At 45.5% G+C, this 20247-nt stretch overlaps 1 protein-coding gene across 12 annotated transcripts in view; it reads left to right on the forward strand.

The window, feature by feature from the left end:
* dmd (dystrophin) overlaps positions 1-20247 on the forward strand; it is a 390547-nt gene that overhangs the window by 334159 nt on the left and 36141 nt on the right. For 8 of the 12 annotated variants that reach the window (XM_045698261.1, XM_045698256.1, XM_045698253.1 and 5 more), the window contains 6 exons: positions 221-289; positions 2366-2429; positions 2847-2907; positions 4917-4955; positions 16586-16647; positions 17041-17115. In XM_045698261.1, coding sequence (XP_045554217.1) covers positions 221-289; positions 2366-2429; positions 2847-2907; positions 4917-4955; positions 16586-16647; positions 17041-17115 — 370 coding nt within the window. Of the gene's footprint in view, positions 1-220; positions 290-2365; positions 2430-2846; positions 2908-4916; positions 4956-5843; positions 6082-16585; positions 16648-17040; positions 17116-20247 lie in introns of those variants that run through there. The other 4 variants (XM_045698254.1, XM_045698255.1, XM_045698258.1 and 1 more) reach the window with 4 other exon arrangements.

Below are 20247 nucleotides of genomic sequence, written 5' to 3' on the forward strand. Positions count from 1 at the left end.
GCCCTGAAAGGGACACACACACACACACACACACACACACACACACACACACACACACACACACACACACACACACACACACACACACACACACACACACACAGAGAGATCAAGTGTCTGAAAGAAAGGGGTTGATTGGGATGGGTGCTGCGGTACAGATGCCATTCATAATTACTGCTGCAAAACAATCTCAAACAATTTTGACCCCCATCATCACCAGGTTTCCATGGGAACGTGTAAAAAGACAGGGGGTGGAATGGCGGTGGATGAGTTGGGGGATGTATCTCAGGTAATGGTTCTGTTCCAGCAGAACTCATCAGATATCACTCCTCCATCAGACTCCATTACAACACTGCTATGGCTGTATGTCTACTGGTCCAAACATCTCACAGACTGCCCCAGTCCATCTCACACCATCACACCATCACACACACACACACACACCATCACACACACACACACACACACACACACACCATCACACACACACCATCACACACACACCATCACACACACACATACACCCTGCTTTACCACCACACATATGTGCAAATGTGTACCCAGTACAACACTGTTATAAACACACACACTGACTATGGAATCAAACATATGTGTCATATTTGTTTGTGATAGAATCAGTGTGCTGAGCCTCCCCATCTCATCCATAGACCTGGTCAGTGTGGTCAGTGTGGTCTGTGTGGTCTGTGTGGTCTGTGTGGTCTGTGTGGTCAGTGTGGTCTGTGTGGTCTGTGTGGTCTGTGTGGTCAGTGTGGTCAGTGTGGTCTGTGTGGTCAGTGTGGTCTGTGTGGTCAGTGTGGTCTGTGTGGTCAGTGTGGTCTGTGTGGTCAGTGTGGTCTGTGTGGTCAGTGTGGTCTGTGTGGTCAGTGTGGTCTGTGTGGTCAGTGTGGTCAGTGTGGTCAGTGTGGTCAGTGTGGTCTGTGTGGTCAGTGTGGTCTGTGTGGTCTGTGTGGTCTGTGTGGTCAGTGTGGTCAGTGTGGTCAGTGTGGTCAGTGTGGTCTGTGTGGTCTGTGTGGTCAGAGTGGTCTGTGTGGTCAGTGTGGTCAGTGTGGTCTGTGTGGTCAGTGTGGTCTGTGTGGTCAGTGTGGTCTGTGTGGTCTGTGTGGTCTGTGTGGTCTGTGTGGTCAGTGTGGTCTGTGTGGTCTGTGAGGTCTGTGTGGTCAGTGTGGTCTGTGTGGTCTGTGTGGTCTGTGCAGAGAGTACATTATAGTCAGCCAGCCTTAGCAGAACCTAAAGCCCAGGCACAGTGCTCTGCTCTTAGATAACACACATGCTTAGTCACAGTCAGTCACCACCACTGCTTGGCTTCTCCATCACCACAATATGACATTATACCATACAGCTTTGATCATGTACTGTAGTCTACTGTGTCTCAGTCCTCTCTCTCTCTCTGAACAGCTTTTATCATGCACTGTACACTCAGAAAAAAAAGGTTCCAAAAGGGTTCTTCGGCTGTCCCATAGGAGAACCCTTTTTGGTTCCAGGTAGAAACCTTTTGGGTTCCATGTAAAACCTTCTATAGAAAGGGTTCTACATGGAACCAAAATGGTTCTACCTGGAACCAAAAGAGCAATCAAAAAAGGTTATTTTAAGGGTTCTCCTATGGGGACAGCCGAAGAACCCTTAAAGGTTTTAGAAAGCAATTTTTTTTTCTAGCAGTGTAGTGTACTGTGTCTCTGTCTGTCCTCTCATATCTCTCTCCTCTACCCAGCTCTGTTCTCCTCTTTCTGATTATACCCGTTCCTGTTCCCTGTGGCATAATGAAACATGCTCTTTTACTCCCCAATCTCTTCTCCTCTCTCTCTCCCTCCTCAATCTCTTCTCTTCTCTCTCTCTCCCTCCCCAATCTCTTCTCCTCTCTCTCTCTCCCCAATCTCTTCTCCTCTCTCTCTCCCTCCTCAATCTCTTCTCTTCTCTCTCTCTCCCTCCCCAATCTCTTCTCCTCTCTTTCTCCCTCCCCAATCTCTTCTCCTATCTCTCTCCCCCAATCTCTTCTCCTCTCTCTATCCCCCAATCTCTTCTCCTCTCTCTCTCCCCAATCTCTTCTCCTATTCCCCCAACTCTCTATCTCTATCCCCCAATCTCTTCTCCTCTCTCTCTCCCCAATCTCTTCTCCTATCTCTCACCCCAATCTCTTCTCCTATCTCTATCCCCCAATCTCTTCTCCTGTCTCTCTCCCCAATATCTTCCTCCTCTCCCATCTCTCTCTCTCTGGCTCCTCCTCTCTCTCTCTCTCTCTCTCTGGCTCCTCCTCTCTCTCTCTCTGGCTCCTCCTCTCTCTTTCTCTGGCTCCTCCTCTCTCTCTCTGGCTCCTCCTCTCTTTCTCTGGCTCCTCCTCTCTTCTCAGATCTCCATCAAAGACCATCTGAAGCAGCTGACAGACGCTCAGAGGGATTTTGGCTCTCTGCATGGTGAGTTTCTGTCTGTCTCAACTCTCTCTCTCTCTCACACACACACACACACACACACACACACACACACACACACACACACACACACACACACACACACACACACACACACACACACACACACACACACTCTCTACTGCCACATTAAGAGCAGGTAAAAAAGACACAGCCCAGCTAGATAATGTTGTAGTCCAGTCTGTCTGGACATTAGTCCCCAGGGCTGGGATATGGAGAAGATTACCGTCTTGATTCTGTAAAGACATGCATGATTCCTTAGTAAATACTGACAGAATATATCCAGTGAAATCAACAGAACCATATCCATATGTCTGGCTGTACACATGTTGAAACAGAGCTCCTCTGGGAGGGATTTCTCCTTGTCATCCCTGACTCTTCTAATCCTGTCACTGTCTACAGGTTCTGTTCAAGGTCCATTTGAGCAGGCGGTGTCACCAAATAACGTGCCCTACTACATCAAGTGAGTACCTTGTGCCTAGCTGTAGGTTTACTGCTGTTTGTCTGCTGAGAGTAACACAACCTAGCAACAATAGTAGTGTCTGCAACTTAAATACACCAATAACTTCACCACTAACTTCACCAATAACTTCACCAATAACTTCACCAATAACTTCACACTAATGCTAGTGAGAATAAAAAAGTCCTAACTTGGGCATCATGAGGTCCTGTTGTTTGAAGATAATGGGCAGAAAAAGGCAGACTTCTATGATAGCGTCCCTCATCAGAACGAGGTCAACTTATTGACCAGCAGTTTTTCTAGGAAGCTAGACCAATGAGGTCATCATAGGTTGGTGTTGGTGTTCTTGAATCAATAACTCAGGGGTTAACAGTGTTAACTCTGTCATTCTCTGTTCCACCTTGTCACTATCTAGCAGACTGTTAGTGGTGTGAGGCATCTGAGATAAGATGGTGTATCTGTCTGCTAGTTCCTGGATGGAACTAGTCCTAGTCCTAATCAAACAGACCCATGGAGCTCTCCCAAAACATTTGCTGCTGGGTAAAACCCTCCAAATTCAGACAAAGAAGCTTTGCACTCAAAAATATGTTGCAAAAAGCTTACTTCATTATTTTAAGTTTAGAATTGGTTTTACTGCATCAGGGATAGCGTACACAGACGTTTCAGTTTTACAGCCTTCTTCAGTGTGTAGGTGGTCCTAGTCCTAATCCTAGTCCTAGTTATAATCCTAGTCCTAATCCCAGTCCTAGTATGGAATTACTAGCTCTAACTGTTCTTTATTATTAGATGTATTCTACAGTCCTTTATATTAGACTTGTAGTATCCAGAGATATTTTTGAATCAGTAGTTCCATCTATATTTCTGCTACTACAGATGAGGGGATGTGGGATAACTCTGGGTTTAGTGGAGACATCTTAACAACAAAGAAGCATTTTGGACGTCTTCTTCCATTGTCCTCGCAAAGTGTCTGACTGTGTCTATCTGAGGCTGGATCTTCTCTTAATGCATCTTGGTTGGAAAGCGAGGCAGAGATAGTTATTGATCTTCTCTTAATGCATCTTGGTTGGAAAGCGAGGCAGAGATAGTTATTGATCTTCTCTTAATGCATCTTGGTTGGAAAGCGAGGCAGAGATAGTTATTGATCTTCTCTTAATGCATCTTGGTTGGAAAGCGAGGCAGAGATAGTTATTGATCTTCTCTTAATGCATCTTGGTTGGAAAGCGAGGCAGAGATAGTTATTGGTCTTCTCTTAATGCATCTTGGTTGGAAAGCGAGGCAGAGATAGTTATTGCTCTTCTCTTAATGCATCTTGGTTGGAAAGCGAGGCAGATTTGACCCAGTAGGTAACAGGTTGTACAGCGTTGTGGCAGTGAGTTCCCAGTTATGGTGTGTGTGTGTGTGTGTGTGTGTGTGTGTGTGTGTGTGTGTGTGTGTGTGTGTGTGTGTGTGTGTGTGTGTGTGTGTGTGTGTGTGTGTGTGTGTGTGTGTGTGTGTGTATTGCTCATCCAAGTGTGACCTAAACAGACAAAGTGTAATCTGATCTATTAACACCGTGTGCTTAACAACAACAAAGCATGTTAGTGCAGTGGTGCAGGGCTGTTTATTAAGTATGTGTGTATGAGATAGATAGATAGATAGATAGATGATAGATAGGGAGACAAAGACAGAGAGAGAGATGTCTTTATTATTTTGTAAGTGAAATGTTTACTGTTAATTTTTGATTGTTTATTTCGCTTTTGCTTATCATGTATTTCACTTGCTTTGGCAATGTAAACATATGTTTTCCATGCCAATAAAGCCCTTACATTGAAATTGAGAGAGAGTCAGAGAGAGAGAGAGTCAGAGAGAGAGAGAGAGTCAGAGAGAGAGTCAGAGAGAGAGAGAGAGAGAGAGAGAGAGAGAGAGGGTGGTGCAGGGTTGTTTATTAAGTGTGTGTAAGAGAGAGAGAAAGAGATAGAAGATGGGAAAGGGAGAGAGAGAGAGGAGTGACAGCTGTTCCTCTCTCTACACAGAGAGAAAACACCAGAAGTCCTGGCCCAGACCATCTATGAGTGAGTGACAGCACAGCGCAGGACATTGCGACACACACACGCATGTGCGCATACATGCACACACACACACACACACACAAACACACATACACCCACGCATGCACGCACACATAGAAACAAACACACACACACACAAACACACATACACCCACGCATGCACGCACACATAGAAACAAACCACACACACACACACACACACATAAAGTGCTTTCAGAAAGTATTTGTATCCCTTTGACTTATTTTGTTGTGTTACAGTCTGAATTGAGAATGGATAAAAAAAAATATATATGTAATCTCACCCATATACACACAATACACCATAATGACAAAGTGAAAACATGTTTTTAGAAATTTAAGCACATTTATTGAAGATGAAATCCAGAAATATCTCATTGACATAAGTATTCAGACCCCTGAGTCAATACATGTTAGGCAGTGATTACAGCTGTGAGTATTTGTGGGTCTCTAACAGCTGGACACACCTGGATTATTATTATTATTTCTTCAAGCTCTGTCAAGTTGGTTGTTCATCATTGCTAGACAGCCATTTTCAGGTCTTGCCATAGATGTAATAATATACTGTACACACACACACACCTCAGTAGATGAGCCGTAGTTCTGGAAAGGAGAATTAGAGATGAACCGATTAGTAGCATAGTAATGAAAGGATAATAACATGGGAATAGCAGAAAACTCAAGAGATCTGTGGAGGTGAGAGAGCTTTTCTTTCCCACTTAAAGAACATTCTGGTGGACTACAATATCTACTTTATCAACTCTGGATTAAAGTCCTTGCACTGAAGAAACCCCCTCTCTCCTCAATCAAAATAAATCTAATGAAAATATCTCCGTCTCTGAGCTGAGCAGGAGAGAGCTCCTTATTGAATAGGATGGGGGAAGGGAGGCAGCAGGAATCATAGCTCCGCCTAGTCTGGCCAGCACAGCCGAGAAGCCAGCCTCTGTGAACTGCTTGCGGGAACGGAACACGGCAAGATCGGACGTTTTCTCCCACAGAGGACGGTTCGAGGATTGCCATCACTGTTCGGAATCAGCCGTGTTTGGGGCTTTTCTAAATAACGCTTGGATCTGCGATTAAAACGGCAAGAGATGAGGGAGCAGCTACGAAAGTAAGTGGGAAATGCATCTACAGAATGAATGCAGTATGGTAGATTCAGCCTGTGTGCTGCCTGTGACAATGTGCTGGCGTGCCTAGCAAGCAGCGTACAGAGGACGCAGTGGAAAGGAGGCAGAGACAGGCTGCTTGGGTAGTGTTCACCACACAGAGGCAGAGTAAGCAGTAGCAGCCAGCAGACGTGGTGGTGTTATCTAAAGCTAAACTAGCCAAACCCAGCAGGTGTTCGGGGGGGCTACAAAGCGTCCTGTCCCCGGCTAGGGCGACAGGATCCGGGGTGTTCATGGCCCTCTAGCCGGCATATCGACATGATTGTCCCGAATCCCTTCCATAATGGAGGTTCTGGAGGAGAATTCGTCATGCAGCTTGCTTTTCAACGTTTTATTTAATTATTTCCTATCATTATTTATTATCTGTGTGCGTTAACTGTTTTATTTCATAGAATATCTCCCTGTCTTCTTCTCGCCACAGTCACTGCGTCCGTCAAGCATTCCTTCACACACACAGAGGGTAAATATCACCTTGGTGTGATAGCAAGGCTGATTTCAGTGTGATTCTTTATGCAATTTAGTGGAATTGTGCGCGCGGTATATGTCCTATGTTTGGTGTTGTCACCCCGAGACGGGCCGTTCATTGTTTGCAGACGGCCTTATAAAAAGGTGCTGAGCTGAGCAGCGGTCAACATTTCCAATCGCCCTGTTGGTACTCAATCACGAGGGAGTCTCTCTCTGGGCAATGAATGAAGAACGGATGTTGACTGTTATAATCACATAAATAAATGCATTACATTTATATGCACTGTTTATACCGTTGATAAAACATATGATTGTAGTCGTGAAATGTGTGCGAGGAATCGGGGGCGGGTGCAGATTTTTGGACAGAAATGTGACTGCAGGTTTTGTGCGTGTGATGTGTGTGTGTGGGCGCGCGTGCGTGCGTGACAAAATACAGCTCGAGCGTGAGATCCAAAACGCATCTTGCTTTTCTCTGCCTTTCTTTTCGTTCACCTCGACTTGGAAGAGTGTGATGTGCCTAGGCACGTTTGGGTATTCTTCTGTCGTTTGTGTGTGTGTGTGTGTGTGTGTGTATAAGGATCATATATCAATGAGTGTGTGGATTGTGGAGGTTTATAATTCACCGAAAGTGTTTGAGCTACAATATAGGACTACTTGTCATTAGTAAGATACTTTTATTGCTGTGTGCTATTTATAATACAGTCTATGACAGCATGTATTGGAGTTAAAGATTAGCTATTTTATTAATGCAAGAACCATAAATGATGCACACTTCATATTTCACATTTATGGGAAAAATGAAACAATCTATAATGAATTATTGAGATTCCATGTGAGTCATTCAAACATTTCTTCAAACTTGTGACAGTCTCTTCACACATATTAAGGCCGTGTGTGTGTGTGTGTGTGTGTGTGTGTGTGTGTGTGTGTGTGTGTGTGTGTGTGTGTGTGTGTGTGTGTGTGTGTGTGTGTGTGTGTAGTAGGATAGTACATACGTTTATCCCACTGATATAACATAACATCATTCTTACCTGAACACATTTTGAGGGTGTGGTCTCTCACCTGTCTGTGGACATAGGTGTGGTCTCTCACCTGTCTGTGGACATAGGTGTGGTCTCTCACCTGTCTGTGGACATGGGTGTGGTCTCTCACCTGTCTGTGGACATGGGTGTGGTCTCTCACATGGGTGTGGACATGGGTGTGCACATGGGTGTGGTCTCTCACATGGGTGTGGTCTCCAGCTGGTGGAGCTGACTGATAGGATGATGGTTTTTATTTTACACACTCTTCCTGCAGCCATGCTAGTAGGTACCTCTCAGTCTCCTTCATACTGCATTATTACCAGGTAAATGCTGCTTCACCCCACAGTGACACAGTTCAAGTGTGGTTGCACCTGCAAGTACCCAAAACAAAAAGCCTTTGAGAGGTTACATCTGTGGTTCCCAACCTGTTTCTGTTACTGTTCCACCAACTGAATTCTGCTCTGCCTGGAGTACCCCTCATGTGCATTTTACCAGGAGGCCTATGGCCTCATGAGTCTTCTCAAGAAGCCCGTGTGGAAAGGCCAAGTACCCCCAAGAGTCCTAGTACCCCTGGTTGGAAACCACTTGGTTACATGATGATCTTGACACAATCCAAAAAGCAATGGTCTAAACCACTGCATCTCAGTGCTAGAGGCATCACTACAGACACCCTGGTTCGAATCCAAGCTGTATCACAACCGGCCGTGATTGGGAGTCCCATAGGGCGGCGCACAATTGGCCCAGCATCGTCCGGGTTTGGCCGGTGTAGGCCGTCATTGTAAATAAGAATTTGTTCTTAACTGACTTGCCTAGTTAAATAAAGGTTCAATAAATCAAAAATATACGTCACATGATGATCTTGGATTGAGCTAAAACAAGCTATGGATAGTTGACAAGAGTTTCACCTCAGCAGTAGCAGCAGCAGATCCAATATGTCCGCTTCAGTACAATATTTACATGATGACATACAGAAGAAGACCTACTTTATTACAGCGGGCAGACAGGAGATCTACTGGATTACAGCAGATAGACAGGAGACCTACTGGATTACAGCGGGCAGACAGGAGACCTACTGGATTACAGCGGGCAGACAGGCGACCTACTGTATTACAGTGGGCGGACAGGAGACCTACTGGATTACAGCGGGCGGACAGGAGACCTACTGGATTACAGTGGGCGGACAGGAGACCTACTGGATTACAGCGGGCAGACAGGAGACCTACTGGATTACAGTGGGCAGACAGGAGACCTACTGGATTACAGCGGGCAGACAGGAGACCTACTGGATTACAGCAGACAGGAGACCTACTGGATTACAGCAGACAGGAGACCTACTGGATTACAGCGGGCAGACAGGAGACCTACTGGATTACAGCGGGCAGACAGGAGACCTACTGGATTACAGCGGGCAGACAGGAGACCTACTGGATTACAGCAGACAGGAGACCTACTGGATTACAGCAGACAGGAGACCTACTGGATTACAGTGGGCAGACAGGAGACCTACTGGATTACAGCAGACAGGAGACCTACTGTATTACAGCAGACAGGAGACCTACTGGATTACAGTGGGCAGACAGGAGACCTACTGGATTACAGTGGGCAGACAGTCATGCAGGTCTTTCTAGTAAAAGAAGTTGACATCTCAATGAGACACAGATTCCTGGTCACAGAAAGGACACAGCATGAATAATGAATCTAGCTCTAGCGTGCTGCCACACACACATACACGAACACACACACGAACACACACACACACACGCACTCTAGTCTCACAGTAGCTACAGTTTGCATGGCAGGTTTATTAGGATCATTACACTGCTGTTATTTTAGAGTTAGACTAGACATACCAGCTGGTTCACTGTTATTTTAGAGTTAGACTAGACATACCAGCTGGTTCACTGTTATTTTAGAGTTAAACTAGATATACCAGCTGGTTCACTGTTATTTTAGACTAAGACTAGACATACCAGCTGGTTAACTGTTATTTTAGAGTTAGACTAGACATACCAGCTGGTTAACTGTTATTTTAGAGTTAGACTAGATATACCAGCTGGTTAACTGTTATTTTAGAGTTAGACTAGACATACCAGCTGGTTAACTGTTATTTTAGAGTTAGACTAGATATACCAGCTGGTTCACTGTTATTTTAGAGTTAGACTAGACATACCAGCTGGTTAACTGTTATTTTAGAGTTAAACTAGATATACCAGCTGGTTCACTGTTATTTTAGACTAAGACTAGACATACCAGCTGGTTAACTGTTATTTTAGAGTTAGACTAGACATACCAGCTGGTTAACTGTTATTTTAGATTTAGACTAGACATACCAGCTGGTTAACTGTTATTTTAGAGTTAGACTAGACATACCAGCTGGTTAACTGTTATTTTAGAGTTAGACTAGACATACCAGCTGGTTAACTGTTATTTTAGAGTTAGACTAGACATACCAGCTGGTTAACTGTTATTTTAGAGTTAGACTAGACATACCAGCTGGTTAACTGCCTTGGAGAGATTCCTACAGTATCATCATGTGTTTTCACATCTGTCTTGGTTTAAGGTGGTCCTCAAATCATGGTTGGGGTCAAAGGAGCCACTTAAGCAATAAGGCACCTCTGGGGTTTGTGGGATATGGCCAATATACCACAGCTAAGGGCTGTTCTTATGCACAACACAACGCGGAGTGCCTGGACACAGCCCTTAGCAGTGGTATATTGGCCATATACCACAAACCCCCGAGGTGCCTTATTGCTATTAAAAACTGGTTACCAATGTAATTAAAGCAGTAAGAATAAATGTTTTGTCATACGCATGGTATACGGTCTGATATACCACGGCTGTCAGCCAATCAGCATTCAGTGCTGGAACCAGCCAGGTTATAATTTAGAACATAGCCTATAGGCTACACTAGTCTAGAGTATTAGTAGAGTAGTAGTGCAACGTGAATACTCCTACTACAGTATAGTCACTATGGAAACCATTCAGTCCTTCACTCTGGCCTCTACTGAATGTCTTTTAATAACAATGACACGAATAAACATAGAATTGATAGAATGTTTAAAAATAGAAATGGTGAGAGGATCAGTCTCTTCCTGGAAATGCCTGATGGGATTACTCTCCACTTCATAGTGATGTAAAGTACTGGTGTGTTTCATATTTATATACAGGATGTACATGTATGCCTAGTGTAGACTACATGGCCTGCCTTGTGGAAGACGTCTTTTCACCTCTATGTGACAACCTGGTTACAAGGGGAAAACATTGGCTAGTATCATTTTATAGAAGGACTGGCTATGACATCATGCATACACTGAGACACACCCTCAAATCAGGGATGGTATTCTGTTACTTAGCCTAAATGCTGGTGAGATAACACCATTATATAGCCAGGGTGTGCCAGCAGAAGATTTTGCTACATGAACAACCAGGTTAATCAACATACTATGGAAGGGGCCTCCCGAGTGGCGCAGCGGTCTAAGGCTCTGCATCGCAGTGCTAGAGGCGTCACTACAGATCCGGGTTCGATCCCGGGCTGTGTTGCAGCCGGCCGCGACCAAGAGGCGGCGCACATTTGGCCCAGCGTCGTCTGGGTTAGGGGAGGGTTTGGCCTGCCGGGATGTCCCTGTACCATCGTGCGCTAGCGACTTCTGTGGTGGGCCGGGCATGTGCACGCTGACACGGTTGCCAGTTGGACGGTGTTTCCTCCGTCACATTGGTAGCCACCCTTTGCCTTGATGGCAGCTTTGCACGCTCTTGGCATTCTCTCAACCAGCTTCATGAGGTAGCCACCTGGAATGAATTTCAATTAACAGGTGGGATTTGTGGAATTTCTTTACTTTTTAATGCATTTGTGCCAATCAGTTGTGTTGTGACAAGGTAGGGGTGGTATACAGAAGATAGCCCTATTTGGTAAAAGACCAAGTACATTTTATGGCAAGGACAGCTCAAGTAAGCAAAGAGAAATGACAGTCCATCATTACTTTAAGACATGAAGAACTTTGAAAGTTTCTTCCAGTGCAGCCGCAAAAACCGAGTGATGGCGAGTGCTGCATCAGATGACCTGGCCTCCACAACCACCCGACCTCAACCCAATTGAGATGGTTTATGATGAGTTGGACCGCAGAGTGAAGGAAAAGCAGCCAACAAGTGCTCTGCATATGTGGGAACTCCTTCAAAACTGTTAGAAAATAATTCCTCATGAAGCTGGTTGAGAGAATGCCAAGAGTGTGCAAAGCTGCCATCGAGGCAAAGGGTGGCTACTTAGAAGAATCTCAGATATTTAATATATTATGATTTGTTTAACATGCATCCCAAATGACACCCTATTCCCTCTTGGTCAAAAGGAGTGCACAATAAAGGGTCATTTGGGACGTAACATTGACTTGACTTCTTGTCTAAACCTTCTGACGCATCACATCTCCACACACTTCCTCATACACTCCCATACCCACTCCTGCTCTATTTTGGTCACACACATTTATTCAATCTACTTTGAGCTGGCAGCAGTGGTGAGGAGTAGGTGTGATGATGGGAGATACAGGAGAAGGAGAAAGAGGTATGGAGAGGAGGAGGAGGAGGGGAGAGGAGGAGGTAAGGTGGAGAAGGAGGTGGACGAGAGGAGGTGGAAGAGAGGAGAAGAGGAAGGGAGGGGGAGGGAGAGGTGGAGGAGGAAGAGAGGAAAGGAGGAAGAGAGGAGAGGTGGAGGAGAGGAGAGAGGTAGTACTGTAACTAGTAGCTAACACTTTGGCTAGACTAAGTGATTTGACACAGAGTCACTGTAAAAGCAGGTGGAATTATATAACAGCTAGCTAGTTTAACTGCCGCCATACACACACACACACACACACACACACACACACACTCCAGTGGAGCCAGCAGCGGCTGTGCTCTTTGCCAAGGTGAGAGAGGGTCATGCTGAGAGTTTTAGTCTGAGTGGTGTTTGGAATGCAGAAACCATCACTCACTGTCTTTACTGTCTTCCCTGGTTATTTTACCCTGCTTCACCCCACAGGACCCATCGCTGTCTTTACTGTCTTCCCTGGTTATTTTACCCTGCTACACCCCACAGGACCCATCACTGTCTTTACTGTCTTCCCTGGTTCCTTTACCCTGCTACACCCCACAGGACCCATCACTGTCTTTACTGTCTTCCCTGGTTCCTTTACCCTGCTACACCCCACAGGACCCATCACTGTCTTTACTGTCTTCCCTGGTTATTTTACCCTGCTACACCCCACAGGACTCATCGCTGTCTTTACTGTCTTCCCTGGTTATTTTACCCTGCTACACCCCACAGGACCCATCGCTGTCTTTACTGTCTTCCCTGGTTATTTTACCCTGCTACACCCCACAGGACCCATCGCTGTCTTTACTGTCTTCCCTGGTTATTTCACCCTGCTACACCCCACAGGACCCATCACTGTCTTTACTGTCTTCCCTGGTTATTTCACCCTGCTACACCCCACAGGACCCATCACTGTCTTCCCTGGTTATTTTACCCTGCTACACCCCACAGGACCCATCGCTGTCTTTACTGTCTTCCCTGGTTATTTTACCCTGCTTCACCCCACAGGACCCATCGCTGTCTTTACTGTCTTCCCTGGTTCCTTTACCCTGCTTCACCCCACAGGACCCATCGCTGTCTTTACTGTCTTCCCTGGTTCCTTTACCCTGCTTCACCCCACAGGACCCATCGCTGTCTTTACTGTCTTCCCTGGTTCCTTTACCCTGCTTCACCCCACAGGACCCATCGCTGTCTTTACTGTCTTCCCTGGTTCCTTTACCCTGCTTCACCCCACAGGACCCATCGCTGTCTTTACTGTCTTCCCTGGTTATTTTACCCTGCTACACCCCACAGGACCCATCGCTGTCTTTACTGTCTTCCCTGGTTATTTTACCCTGCTACACCCCACAGGACCCATCGCTGTCTTTACTGTCTTCCCTGGTTATTTCACCCTGCTACACCCCACAGGACCCATCACTGTCTTTACTGTCTTCCCTGGTTATTTCACCCTGCTACACCCCACAGGACCCATCGCTGTCTTTACTGTCTTCCCTGGTTATTTTACCCTGCTTCACCCCACAGGACCCATCGCTGTCTTTACTGTCTTCCCTGGTTCCTTTACCCTGCTTCACCCCACAGGACCCATCGCTGTCTTTACTGTCTTCCCTGGTTCCTTTACCCTGCTTCACCCCACAGGACCCATCGCTGTCTTTACTGTCTTCCCTGGTTCCTTTACCCTGCTTCACCCCACAGGACCCATCGCTGTCTTTACTGTCTTCCCTGGTTCCTTTACCCTGCTACACCCCACAGGACCCATCGCTGTCTTTACTGTCTTCCCTGGTTATTTTCACCCTGCTTCACCCCACAGGACCCATCGCTGTCTTTACTGTCTTCCCTGGTTCCTTTACCCTGCTACACCCCACAGGACCCATCGCTGTCTTCCCTGGTTATTTTACCCTGCTACACCCCACAGGACCCATCACTGTCTTCCCTGGTTATTTCACCCTGCTACACCCCACAGGACCCATCACTGTCTTCCCTGGTTCCTTTACCCTGCTTCACCCCACAGGACCCATCGCTGTCTTCCCTGGTTATTTCACCCTGCTACACCCCACAGGACCCATCACTGTCTTCCCTGGTTCCTTTACCCTGCTTCACCCCACAGGACCCATCGCTGTCTTTACTGTCTTCCCTGGTTCCTTTACCCTGCTTCACCCCACAGGACCCATCGCTGTCTTTACTGTCTTCCCTGGTTATTTCACCCTGCTACACCCCACAGGACCCATCGCTGTCTTTACTGTCTTCCCTGGTTCCTTTACCCTGCTACACCCCACAGGACCCATCGCTGTCTTTACTGTCTTCCCTGGTTATTTCACCCTGCTACACCCCACAGGACCCATCGCTGTCTTTACTGTCTTCCCTGGTTATTTTACCCTGCTACACCCCACAGGACCCATCGCTGTCTTTACTGTCTTCCCTGGTTCCTTTACCCTGCTTCACCCCACAGGACCCATCACTGTCTTTACTGTCTTCCCTGGTTCCTTTACCCTGCTACACCCCACAGGACCCATCGCTGTCTTTACTGTCTTCCCTGGTTCCTTTACCCTGCTACACCCCACAGGACCCATCGCTGTCTTTACTGTCTTCCCTGGTTCCTTTACCCTGCTACACCCCACAGGACCCATCGCTGTCTTTACTGTCTTCCCTGGTTCCTTTACCCTGCTACACCCCACAGGACCCATCACTGTCTTTACTGTCTTCCCTGGTTCCTTTACCCTGCTTCACCCCACAGGACCCATCGCTGTCTTTACTGTCTTCCCTGGTTCCTTTACCCTGCTACACCCCACAGGACCCATCGCTGTCTTTACTGTCTTCCCTGGTTATTTTACCCTGCTACACCCCACAGGACCCATCGCTGTCTTTACTGTCTTCCCTGGTTCCTTTACCCTGCTACACCCCACAGGACCCATCGCTGTCTTTACTGTCTTCCCTGGTTCCTTTACCCTGCTACACCCCACAGGACCCATCGCTGTCTTTACTGTCTTCCATGGTTCCTTTACCCTGCTACACCCCACAGGACCCATCGCTGTCTTTACTGTCTTCCCTGGTTCCTTTACCCTGCTACACCCCACAGGACCCATCGCTGTCTTTACTGTCTTCCCTGGTTCCTTTACCCTGCTACACCCCACAGGACCCATCGCTGTCTTTACTGTCTTCCCTGGTTCCTTTACCCTGCTACACCCCACAGGACCCATCGCTGTCTTTACTGTCTTCCCTGGTTCCTTTACCCTGCTACACCCCACAGGACCCATCGCTGTCTTTACTGTCTTCCCTGGTTCCTTTACCCTGCTACACCCCACAGGACCCATCGCTGTCTTTACTGTCTTCCCTGGTTATTTTACCCTGCTACACCCCACAGGACCCATCGCTGTCTTTACTGTCTTCCCTGGTTCCTTTACCCTGCTTCACCCCACAGGACCCATCGCTGTCTTTACTGTCTTCCCTGGTTCCTTTACCCTGCTACACCCCACAGGACCCATCGCTGTCTTTACTGTCTTCCCTGGTTATTTTACCCTGCTACACCCCACAGGACCCATCACTGTCTTTACTGTCTTCCCTGGTTCCTTTACCCTGCTACACCCCACAGGACCCATCGCTGTCTTTACTGTCTTCCCTGGTTCCTTTACCCTGCTACACCCCACAGGACCCATCACTGTCTTTACTGTCTTCCCTGGTTCCTTTACCCTGCTACACCCCACAGGACCCATCGCTGTCTTTACTGTCTTCCCTGGTTATTTTACCCTGCTTCACCCCACAGGACCCATCACTGTCTTTACTGTCTTCCCTGGTTCCTTTACCCTGCTACACCCCACAGGACCCATCGCTGTCTTTACTGTCTTCCCTGGTTATTTTACCCTGCTTCACCCCACAGGACCCTTTACTGTCTTCCCTGGTTATTTCACCCCACAGACACACACACACAATCAGTGTGTACACGGCGTCACATGTGATATAACCCCTTTGTGTACTCTCTGCAGTCAACATGTCTCTTGCGCTGTGTGTGTGTGTATATTCAGGTACATGGACAGATAGGACTCTACCTGTGCAGAGCACATGCCCCTTTGCCCTTCCAAAGTGTCCTTTTGGGTGGTGGTAGAAATTCACACACTAATATTTGTTGTTGTTGTTCTGAACCCACTGCCTGCAAGTCGTCGTGTTAACTGTAGCATATGGTAGGATTATTAAAGTGAATAAGACTGAAGCCTTTGAGGCTAAGGGTTCTTTATTTGTGTCATTTAATTTGCCTTTAAGATGTGTCCATCTATTGCTTCTATGGAACTAAATAATCAATGTCATAATTGCTTAATGAGCTGCTGCGGAAAACTTTTTTGGACCCCAAAAGTTCTGTGCACGGCCCTGATTGTATTGACCTCTGTATTCTCCTGACCTCTCCTCCAGCCACCAGACACAGACAACATGCTGGGACCATCCCAAGATGGCCGACCTCTACCAGTCTCTGGGTAAGAGGTCCACATACAGTGGACCAACAGACAAATTGAACCTTTGTCAAGTAGGAACTATTTCAGATGCACTTGATTAGGTTTGCCCTGTATAGGGTTGCAAAATTCAGTGAACTTTCAATAAATTCCCTGTTTTCCCAGACATTCCGGGTGGATTTCCTGCTTATTCCCTTCTGATTCCGGGAATCCTCCAACCAGGATTTGGGGAAAACCAGAGAATTTATTGAAAGTTTCTGGAATTTTGCAACCCTAGCTCTATACAATTGTATTGTACTGTACCAAAAGTGTGAGCGAGCTACATCAAGTCAAGTAGCAGGCCAATGGCTGATTATGGATGGCAATGTTTTACAGTGTATTTAGTTTTAGTGACTGTCTCTCCATGTGTCTCTGCAGCCGACCTGAACAACGTGCGTTTCTCAGCCTACCGGACAGCCATGAAGCTGAGGCGCCTGCAGAAAGCTCTCTGTCGTAAGTCCAGCCCCCTCACAGAGTCACCGCCCAAAACTATCTCATCTCCTCCATCAGCCCTCCAGCCCCCTCACAGAGTCACTGTCCTACAGTACCTCTCTACTCCATCACCCCTCACAGAGTCACTGTCCTACAGTACCTGCTCTACTCCATCACCCCTTACAGAGTCACTGTCCTACAGTACCTCCTCTACTCCATCACCCCTCACAGAGTTACTGTCCTACAGTACCTCCTCTACTCCATCACCCCTCACAGAGTCACTGTCCTACAGTACCTCCTCTACTCCATCACCCCTCACAGAGTTACTGTCCTACAGTACCTCCTCTACTCCATCACCCCTCACAGACTCACTGTCCTACAGTACCTGCTCTACTCCATCACCCCTCACAGAGTTACTGTCCTACAGTACCTGCTCTACTACATCACCCTCTCGTCCATTGTCCTCCCCTCACACTCTACATCACTCACTCATTCATCATCCCTCAGTCTCTCACCCACTCTTTCATTTCCACCAAGCACTGTTACACATCAGTTACTCTGTTACACATCAGTTACTCTGTTACACATCAATTACTCTGTTGCACATCCGTTACTCTGTTACACATCAGTTACTCTGTTATACATCATTTACTCTGTTACACATCAGTTACTCTGTTGCACATCAGTTACTCTGTTATACATCAGTTACTCTGTTACACATCATTTACTCTGTTACACATCAGTTACTCTGTTACACATCAGTTACTCTGTTACACATCAGTTACTCTGTTACACATCAGTTACACATAATTTACACATCAATTACTCTGTTACACATCAGTTACTCTGTTGCACATCAGTTACACATATGTTACTCTGTTGCACATCAGTTACTCTGTTGCACATCAGTTACTCTGTTACACATCAGTTACTCTGTTACACATCAATTACTCTGTTGCACATCCGTTACTCTGTTACACATCAGTTACTCTGTTACACATCATTTACTCTGTTACACATCAGTTACTCTGTTGCACATCAGTTACTCTGTTATACATCAGTTACTCTGTTACACATCATTTACTCTGTTACACATCAGTTACTCTGTTACACATCAGTTACTCTGTTACACATCAGTTACACATAATTTACACATCAATTACTCTGTTACACATCAGTTACTCTGTTGCACATCAGTTACTCTGTTACACATCAGTTACACATATGTTACTCTGTTGCACATCAGTTACTCTGTTGCACATCAGTTACTCTGTTACACATTAGTTACTCTGTTACACATCAGTTAATCTGTTGCACATCAGTTACTCTGTTACACATCAGTTACACATCAGTTACACATCCGTTACTCTGTTTCACATCAGTTACTCTGTTGCACATCAGTTACACATCAGTTACACATCAGTTACTCTGTTACACATTAGTTACTCTGTTACACATCAGTTAATCTGTTGCACATCAGTTACTCTGTTGCACATCAGTTACACATCAGTTACTCTGTTACACATCAGTTACACATCAGTTACACATCAGTTACTCTGTTATACATCAGTTACTCTGTTATACATCAGTTACTCTGTTACACATTAGTTACTCTGTTACACATTAGTTACTCTGTTACACATTAGTTACTCTGTTACACATCAGTTAATCTGTTGCACATCAGTTACTCTGTTACACATCAGTTACACATCAGTTACTCTGTTATACATCAGTTACTCTGTTACACATTAGTTACTCTGTTACACATTAGTTACTCTGTTACACATTAGTTACTCTGTTACACATCAGTTAATCTGTTGCACATCAGTTACTCTGTTACACATCAGTTACACATCAGTTACACATCCGTTACTCTGTTGCACATCAGTTACACATCAGTTACTCTGTTACACATCAGTTACACATCCGTTACTCTGTTGCACATCAGTTACTCTGTTACACATCAGTTACTCTGTTACACATCAGTTACACATCCGTTACTCTGTTGCACATCAGTTACTCTGTTACACATCAGTTACACATCCGTTATTCTGTTGCACATCAGTTACTCTGTTACACATCAGTTACACATCAGTTACACATCCGTTACTCTGTTGCACATCAGTTACTCTGTTACACATCAGTTACACATCAGTTACTCTGTTGCACATCAGTTACTCTGTTACACATCAGTTACACATCAGTTACACATCCGTTACTCTGTTGCACATCAGTTACTCTGTTACACATCAGTTACACATCAGTTACTCTGTTAAACATTAGTTACTCTGTTAAACATTAGTTACTCTGTTACACATTAGTTACTCTGTTACACATTAGTTACTCTGTTACACATCAGTTACTCTGTTGCACATCAGTTACACATCAGTTACACATCAGTTACTCTGTTACACATTAGTTACTCTGTTACACATTAGTTACTCTGTTACACATTAGTTACTCTGTTACACATCAGTTACTCTGTTACACATCAGTAACTCTGTTATACATCAGTTACTCTGTTATACATCAGTTACTCTGTTACACATTAGTTACTCTGTTACACATTAGTTACTCTGTTACACATCAGTTAATCTGTTGCACATCAGTTACACATCAGTTACACATCAGTTACACATCCGTTACTCTGTTACACATCAGTTACTCTGTTACACATCAGTTACTCTGTTATACATCAGATACACATCAGTTACACATCAGTTACACATCAGTTACACATCAGTTACTCTGTTATACATCAGTTACTCTGTTGCACATCAGTTACTCTGTTACACATCAGATACACATCAGTTACACATCAGTTACTCTGACATCAGTTACTCTGTTATACATCAGTTACTCTGTTGCACATCAGTTACTCTGTTACACATCAGTTATACATCAGTTACACATCAGTTACTCTGTTACACATCAGTTATACATCAGTTACACATCAGTTACTCTGTTATACATCAGTTATACATCAGTTACGTTACATCAGTTACTCTGTTGCACATCAGTTACTCTGTTGCACATCAGTTACTCTGTTACACATCAGTTATACATCAGTTACACATCAGTTACTCTGTTATACATCAGTTATACATCAGTTACACATCAGTTACTCTGTTGTACATCAGATACACATCAGTT

The sequence above is a fragment of the Salmo salar genome, chromosome ssa16 (assembly GCF_905237065.1).
Source record: "Salmo salar chromosome ssa16, Ssal_v3.1, whole genome shotgun sequence".
Classification (NCBI taxonomy): domain Eukaryota; kingdom Metazoa; phylum Chordata; class Actinopteri; order Salmoniformes; family Salmonidae; genus Salmo; species Salmo salar.